Source organism: Podarcis muralis, chromosome 3, assembly GCF_964188315.1.
Source record: "Podarcis muralis chromosome 3, rPodMur119.hap1.1, whole genome shotgun sequence".
In the NCBI taxonomy this organism is placed as follows: Eukaryota; Metazoa; Chordata; class Lepidosauria; order Squamata; family Lacertidae; genus Podarcis; species Podarcis muralis.
Genome location: NC_135657.1, coordinates 31,592,848 through 31,601,453, shown reverse-complemented (window position 1 = coordinate 31,601,453; position 8,606 = coordinate 31,592,848). Strand labels below are relative to the sequence as shown.

At 44.1% G+C, this 8,606-nt stretch overlaps 1 protein-coding gene across 1 annotated transcript; it reads left to right on the top strand.

The window, feature by feature from the left end:
* Positions 1 to 587: 587 nt before the first annotated feature.
* SDE2 (spliceosome associated SDE2) lies at positions 588 to 8,056 on the top strand. The gene is made up of 7 exons (XM_028724515.2): positions 588 to 836; positions 1,840 to 1,957; positions 2,515 to 2,626; positions 3,728 to 3,897; positions 5,287 to 5,395; positions 6,293 to 6,653; positions 7,407 to 8,056. Exons 1-7 carry the CDS (start codon positions 729 to 731, stop codon positions 7,620 to 7,622), a joined length of 1,194 nt encoding a protein of 397 aa, XP_028580348.2. The 5' UTR covers positions 588 to 728; the 3' UTR covers positions 7,623 to 8,056.
* The last annotated feature ends 550 nt before the right edge of the window (positions 8,057 to 8,606 follow it).

Here is an 8,606-nt window from a genome sequence, read left to right as displayed (position 1 = left end):
GAGAGAGAGGAGGAGGAAAGGCGAGCTCTCCTTGGCGGGTTTTAAAAATATACCAAGCCTAGCGAAATAAGGGGAAGGAGAGTTGCAAATGTTGCTATGCACCCCAGGTTGCAACATTTCCCACTCAGCTCCCCCCGCACCCCGCCTAAGACTCGTCATTTTTCAAAAGGAAGTGCACACTCCTGTAACAACAGGGGGGCTTCCCCTCCCGCCCCCTCGTCGTGGTGGGAAAGCAGCGCGGATGCATTTCCACGCACCGCAGAGCGTGCAAGCTTCTGGGTTATTGGAAATACTGTAAGTGCGGACAGAAGGCCGATGAGCGGAGAGGCAGCCAAGAGGGAACGAAAAACCAAGGCGGGTTGTGTCCTGCTCTCGCTCCAAAGGGGTAAATCACTTGAAGCGCCGCCATGAAGCAGGAGTCGCTGCAAGCTCCCGCCGCCGCCTCCTGCTCCTTCCCCTGACAGCCTGCCAATTCCAACCCTGCCGCCCAGCCCCCACCCGCTTTATCTGCCTCCACCAGGCATCCCTCCCAGACCCACCCTCCGTGTCACGTGGGAAGGAGGGAAGGGGGCTGCCAGGAAACTCTGCTGCTGCTGGCCAGGGAACTTCCAGTGCCCGACTTCCTTTTTGCGTCCATTACGTCACTGGTGCGCGCCGGCGGCCGCGCGTCTTTTCCGGGAAACTGAAGGAGCGACGTTTGGGACGGTGTTGCTTGAGGAAAGGCGAAAATGGCGTTGTGGGTGCGGGACTTGCTGGCTTCTGGAGCGCAGCCGGTACCTCTGCCGGCCGAAGATCGATCGGTTTGTGGTTTACTCCGCGCTCGTTGCCGGGTACAGGTAAAAAAAATGGGCTCGTGTGAAAGAAGCGGGTGGGGCTTGGTCCCTGTGTGAGGGGCGGAATGAGATCTCTCGGGGTTGCTTATGGTTGGGGCGCGGGAGCTGGGAGGACACCCCCCGGAATTGTTAGACTGCCCTCGCCACCCCCACCCCCAGTTAGCGTAATTAATTGCTCGGGGTGGTGGTAGTTGTAGTCCCAAAAGCACCTGGAGGCAAGGGGCTACCCAGCTTAGCTTGACATAATTCCCTTTTGCGTTCAAAGCTGGGTAGGGGGCCAAGGAGAAAGGAATGACTGTGAAGCCGTTGGGGAAAGTGAGAAAGTCCCTCAGTGGTGTTTTTGACAGTCATTGTCAAGTACGGCATGGCAGTTAAGAGATTATTAATGGGGCTGATGTTAACTGATTTGGGAAATTCTTTGAGGTGTATAATTCAACACTTGGTAGATGTGTTTTCTGTTGTTGTTGTTTTGCCCCTCCCAAGAGCTTGGGCAGGTAACAGCATTAAAAGTATAACAAAATGGTACATGATAAAAAGAAGACTAAAGTCCCCCTGTTAAATCCAAAGTCCTCTTGACCAAAGATAGTTTTACAGCTCGCTTAGAAAGTGTACCTAGTCTGGACTTCAAGGTGAAGGGAGTTTCACAGTTCTGTGACTTGGAAGCATTTCTTATAAGCATTCATAGTTTCTTTCTTTTTGTCTTATCTATTACCATTCAGTTAACAGAATCTTTCCAAATTTTAATAGTGGCACTACCAATTTGTGACTCAGTGGGATGTGACTCATATTGTGTTCAGTGCTGCACATATTTGTATACATTTACTTCACCAAGTATTGGATCTGTACACAGAGAAGAAACCAGATCTCTTACCTGTCTTTTCACCAGCATACAGTTCTAAATAACTAGATTGGAAAATAATCTAATTGCCAGTTACTACGTATTAAACTGTTGTAGCATTTCAACCTACAGTATATGTTTAATTTTTTCTGACTTGTTTGTATTTAGGGTCTTCCGGAAGATCACTTCTACATAAAGTGTAATGGTCGACTTGTTAATTCTGAAGATGTGCTGCAAGAAGGAGCTGTTTACAGCCTGGAACCAAGACTGTGTGGTGGAAAAGGAGGTGGGTTCACGGTTGCAACTTTGTGCTAAATAATTAGAATACTATGTAACTCTGAAAGTGGAAATTAATATGTTTCTTTCATTGCAAGGAGCTTGTAAATGTAGCTGTGAAAAGCAAAGTCTAGTTTTCTACCAAGCCTTGTTTCTCAAGCTTTCCCAGAATGAGCTGCTTTCTGCCAACGCTAAAGTGTTTAACCTTCCCTGTGTGTAACTGAGCTAAGAGTAATTCTGTGCAAGCACAAAACATTTTCTTAACTACATAGATGCAAAATAAACTTAGTGAAAAATCCTTAACATCTATCTTAAATTTCTGCATGTAGCAGTGGGAAGAAGACAAATATAAATACAAAAAGGTGAGATCACACTCTTGATGAGCCTTTCCCAACCTGGTGTCAACCTGTTTCGGACTACACCTTCCATCAGCTTCAGCATCTGGTTGGAAAAGGCTGATTTTGAGTAGGCATCCTTGCAGTTTAACACTACATTACCAAATAATCTTGCTATAGTGTTCTCTTATTCTTACCGTTATGCTGCTGACAGCTTGTAATTCCCTCCTAGGTTTTGGATCTATGCTCCGAGCGCTTGGTGCTCAAATTGAGAAGACAACAAATCGAGAAGCTTGCAGAGATCTTAGTGGAAGGAGACTTCGAGATGTTAACCATGAAAAAGCGTGAGTCATTTATTTCTCACAGAAAATTCCTCTCCACAGAAATGCAGACTAGTAATTTTTTTTGCAGACTAGTAGCTTTTGTGTGCTTATTTACAAGGTTGGTTAAAGCAGTTAGCCCCTTCAGTCGCCCTTATTACATTATATATAAGGAGGTGAGCAACACATGTAGAATTGCAGAACAAATGCTTGGAGTGAGCCTGAGATGAGTATTGTGGGATTTTTATTCCTGCTGAAGTTTGATTGGTCTGGCTTGAACTTTGGTTTTAATTGTTAATTTTACATATTTCTGCTCTTGTGAAGGGCAAACTAGAAATATGCTACTTAAAATAACTTTCGTGGACAAGGCATGTATTTACCCTTCCTGGCTTTCTCTGTAGTAGTTCAACATCTGGAGGATTTTTATTTTCCTTTCTGGTGTCTCATTGACAGTGCCCCCTGCCAAACCCCATCAATTAATAAAGACAAAAGTAATTTTTAATGTGTTTTGGAAGGAAGCAAATGAAGATGTTTTCTTGTGTTTTGTAGGAAGATGGGAGTTTTTAACACTCACTGTTTAACATGCTTAAACTAAGGAACTCATTCCCAGTAGTGGCCACCAACTTGGATGGCTTTGAATGAAGATTAGACAAACTCATGGAAGGCAAGGCTACTAGGCAAGATGGTTGTGCTCTTTCCCCACAGTCGGAGGCAGCAATGCTTCTGAATAAAAGTTGCTGGAAACCACAGGAGGGAAAGAGTGCTCTTGTGCTTGAATCCTGCTTGCGGGTTTCTCACAATCATCTGGTTGGCCCCTGTGAGAACAGGATGATGAACTACATGGACCATTGGCCTGATCTCCTGACACTCTTAATTGCAGGTGGGCAGACTCATGTCCAGCTTGCAGACTTCCCACAGGCATCTGGCCAGCCAATGCAAGAACTGGGTGCTGGACTAGATGGGCTGTTGGTCTGATCAGCAGACTCATCTTCTGTCCTGTTCCACCCGGAGCTTTTCCTCCCAGCAGTAGGCAGAAAGAGTGCTTGATCTGAAACTATCAAGCTAATGGCAGAGTGGACACATGAAAGTGAATGTAGTGTCATGTGGCTTTTTCTCTCTTAACAGAATGGCCGAATGGGTGAAGCAGCAAGCGGAACGTGAAGCGGACAAGGAGCAAAGGCGTGTGGAAAGACTGAAGCGCAAACTTGCAGAGCCGAAACACTTTTTCACAAACCCAGACTACCAGCAGCAATGTCACGAGATGGCAGAAAGGCTAGAGGATTCCGTTCTCAAAGGTAGCACAGAGAGCAGCATTGGTCGTTATGCTGGATTACACATCTCAATTGGGCCCTTATTTAGTTGCAGCTAAATAGCTTGTCATTATGATGGTCTGGTGTTGAAGCATGTGCCTGTGTATTTGCCTTGAATTTTCAACCTCTGGGTTGGACAGCTCTCTCCTTGAATAGAAAGTTTTCTTCCGTTATAGGTGGGACTATGATCCAAAGGTGTCTCTCACTCTGCTTACTGGATGCTCTTGTGGGCAGAAGAGAAAAGAGAATTGTCAGTGATTCTCCTCTTCTCCTGTAGCTTCCATTCCACCTCCCTCACTGTCCCAGGGAGGGGAAAGGGTTTGCCCAACCCTCCAAAGCAGATTTTCAGCGGGTGGAAGGTGGGGTTGTCGAAACGTGCCTCCTTCCTCTTCTGCCTGCATCAGCATCCAGTTCGTGGAGTTCTGCTGAAGGCAAGTCTAGGTCCACTTCCCAGTCTCTGACCTCTCATGATCACTACCTCTCAGTGACTGAGCTGCTCTGTTACAGTGGCTCTGACCATGCAGGTATTGTATGGTGTCCTCCTTGCTGTCACTGGATTAGCTGCTTCGGAATCATCGCGACTTGCAAGACTTAACCTGCAGGCATAGAGAACAGTTTGTAGAACCTTATGAGTTTGAACTCTGGGGTCTGTGAACAATCTAAGTGAAATTGAACCCTCTTATTTGTGGCAGTCCTCTGCGGGCCTTGGAATGGCACCTCGGCATGCAGATTGGTTCAATGATATCATTGCCTTGTGATGAAAACGTTTGGGAAAATGGCTGTTGAAAATTAAATTCCTTGGTGTTTATTTTGATAGTTGGATTTCGATAAATTTTAAAAGGCTGCTCTGAGAATTTAGTGGAACACCACCCCCCCCGATTACTCTGTGGAAGAGCAATGAAATGCAAAGCAAAGCAAAGGGGATTTTCAAATTATTGATTTTGTTATATTTCTATCCCACCTTTTCTCCCAAGGAGTTCAAGGTAACCAGTTCTCCCCCTCTCCATTTTATCATTGCAGCAACCTTGTGGGCAGGTTAGGCTGAGAAAAGGCAACTGGCCCAGCATCATCCAGTGAGATTAATGGTTGAGTGGGGATTTGAACCCTGGTCACCCATGTTCAAATTCAACACTAACCACTATGGTTTGCTATCATCTGCACTGAGTACTGGTGATGCCTTAAATAACATTGTCAGAGCTGAAAAGTAAGCTAAACGAAACTCTCATTTAGTGGGAAATTAGAGATAAATAGAAATTGTACTTTCATTTCTTAATTCTCATACCTGTTTTTTTATTATGTCTTTGTCTGTGTTTGATTTGAAATGCCAGGGATTAAATGAAGAAGGAAGAGTTGACTGTTTTTGCTCCTTTTCAGGCATGCAAGCGTCTTCTAGCACAATGGTCTCGCCAGAGAGCAGTGAGAGCCGGAAACGGCCAGCTGATTCTGAAAAGGGAGCCACGTCTGAGAAGAAGAAGTGCTTTTGGTGAGCATTACAGTTTGATCCTTTTAACTAGATGAGAAGGTGCATGAATAAAGATTGTAAGGAAAAGGAACAGAATTGCTTCCTTTAAAAGGAAGCAGGTGGGCTTAAATACAGTGGCATGGATCCTAAGAACCATACGCACTGTTCTGCTCGTGAAATTAGGTTTCTCACTGCCTCTGCTTGCAAGTAGTCCATTGAATCCAAATTAATAACCATTTCATAGCAATCCTCTACAACAGCTCAGCACGTTGAACCCTTTAAGTTCACTACAGAATGCAGCAGATAAACTAGAAGGCAGCTTATTATAGCAATATTCTGTGTAAGTATTCAAGGTGGCAGAGTGCCATGGTTTCAGCAGAGTAATTGAATGAGCCCCTTGGAATTGGGTGGGAACAGTGTGTTGGCAGTTTCGTGCTTGTTTGGGCGCTTATGGTCTCTGATTTTCTACTCTACTTTTAGAAAGAGTTGCTCTTTTGATACCATTACCGTGATGTTTAGTGACTTCTATGGAATTTTAGTACTGCAGGAGCTTCACTGGAATTGGTCTTGCATTAATTCCATTGGTAGGGCTGGCCCTACTTGGTTGCCTCAGGTGGCAGATGTTGAGGGGGTAGTGAGTGGGTTGGTGTCCCATGCAGCCTATCCTGCGCCCCGTAAGCTAGCCTGCTGCCTTCAGGTACAGTGAAGGATGCTGAAGTAAGATCCAGTTGCCAGTACCCTCAGCTTCTGTATATGAAATTGGGTAGGAAAATGTGTTCTACATTGCCAGAACTTGTGTTCTTTTCATAGTTGTTGAGGCAAAAGGCTTTTGGGCAAATTGCCAAGCCTCTGTGCTTTGCTGATGCTATTTGTTAAAACACACACTTTTTAAAAATGGATTTTCATTGATTGTGGCAGGTTGGGGGTGGAAGGCTTGGAGGACCCTGACAGTTCACAAGACAGCAGTAGCAGTGAAGATGACGACTCCCCTGGCACATCAGGAAGTTGCACAGTGTCATCTGGCAACCGTGTGAAGATGGTGGAAAGTACAGAACAGTGTCCCAGCAGTTCCGAGGATTCCAGAAGCTGCTCTTCAGCCTCTGATGCAGCTGAGATTTTGCAAGAAGAAGGGAAGGGTGCTAAAAAGGATATGGTAGAGGATCCACCTATCACTGAAGCTGCAGCTGTTGAGAAACATGAAACAGCCAGGACAACAAAGGACAGAGATCAGGTGCATGCCTCAGATATGCAGGAACCTGTGAGCCAGTTACAGAGCACAGTAAGTATGATGCTTATTATGTCTGATTAGAAGTTTATTTATATATAAATATATATATATAAATGCAACTGAAATGCAGTTGAAATGCAACTTGCCACCATTTCCCCTAGCTTCTATTTTCACTCACAATGTGATGATTGCAATGTCATGTCTCATCCTTCCAGATACATTTTTGGGAGTGGGAGAGTAGGATGGTGGTGGCTATTGTTATTTATTTAATTTATTTTTCAGTAGATTCTGCTGACCTACACTCACACTCACACTCACACTCACACTCACACACACTTTCAGCTGGGCCCTGAGAAAAATGCTGTCCCATTTACTGGGCTGCTCTGGTCCATGGGGTCACGAAGAGTTGGACATGATTAAACGACTAAACAACAACAACTCTTAACCATAGATCGGGGTGGAGAAAGTGTGGCCCTCCAGAAGTTGCTGGGCTGCAACTCCCATTGGCTGGAGCAAACAACATCTGACAACATCATCTAACAACATCTGGAGGGCCATAGGTTGCCCAATCCTGCCACAGAACCTCTTTGGTTAAATTGAAACATATATACAGGATTTTGGAGTCCTATAAGGATGCTCCTATAACTTAAACTCAACACGCACCATGTTAGATGACTGCAATATCCCAGATTGAAAACATGTAGTTGTTTTTCCCATTTCCTTTTTGCTGAAAAGCTTTTTGTCTCTTTGGGTATTCATGACACACATTTTAAACACTGCCTGTTTCCCTTTGTTTTTTGTTAGGAGACTTCAACAATTGATCTTTTGGAATTCAACTCTGTTGCTGAACTGGAAGCCATAGGACTGGACAAGCTAAAGTTTGAGCTAACGGCTTTGGGACTGAAATGTGGGGGCACCCTGCAGGAAAGAGCAGCACGGCTTTTCTCAGTGAGGGGTCTGCCGAGAGATCAGATAGATCCTGCTTTGTTTGCTAAGCCTTCAAAAGGGAAAAAGAAATAATTTTTAAAACTCTGTTTTTTTTTAATTTTTCAAGATTCTTCATATTCTGCTGATTTTGTATAGTGATCTCTTTTCCAGGAAAGAAGAGGCAAATTTGTTCAATCTTTAAATACAGTTCTTATATGAGTAACTTGGGGGGGGGGGGGTGGAAGTTTTTGCCTGCTGACTCATTGTTGCCTTTTTTGTGCAAGTCCTGATAGCTTTTGCACAACAAGATCATAGCAAGATTCTATGTTTGTTTTTGTTTTTTTACGTTGAAGCCTGTTTCCTAAGAGAAGTGAGTGGCAAATGTTTTAAATGCTATAAAGTCGTTTAAAAATAAAAATAAAATTCAAAGAACGGCATTGGGTGATACAGAAGAAAATGAATGATAGGAAAGAAATGCTGTATGTGGTTGTATGAATAGTTAATAAAAGCCAAAGCTACGGACTGTGGGTTGAATCTTCTCAAAGTGATTTCATGTTTGCGACTGGTGTTTTTAATGCAATACTTGTTGCAAGGATACCGACAAACATGTGAGAGCTGTTACTCATCAACCTGGGGCAGCGTGCCCTTCCAGGCAACATCTATTATAGCAGCAAGCCCATTTTGGGAACAAACATTGTTTAGATGTTTTTCACAAGCCAATGCTGAGGTTTGAGTTAACTGCTGACAAACACCAGATATGCCAAGGCCTACTAATTTCATAAATAAAACCTTAATTCATCTGTAACTAGAAATAGGCAGAGTGGTGTACTTCCTTCTGTGAAAATTCTCCATGGGCTAAATGACCTGCATAACCATAGTTTGACCGTTCATCCATTCTCCCTCGTTCAGTCTCTTTTCTCTACCATTTATTTTAAGAAACACACAAGGAGGCTACATCTACACCAATAAATCATATAAAATACAAGTGCATTTGCCATTTATTAATAGATTCCACTTACATCCTGCCTGCCTTCTACCAAACCCAAAGAGGTGGCCTCCTATCCAGGCACAGACCAG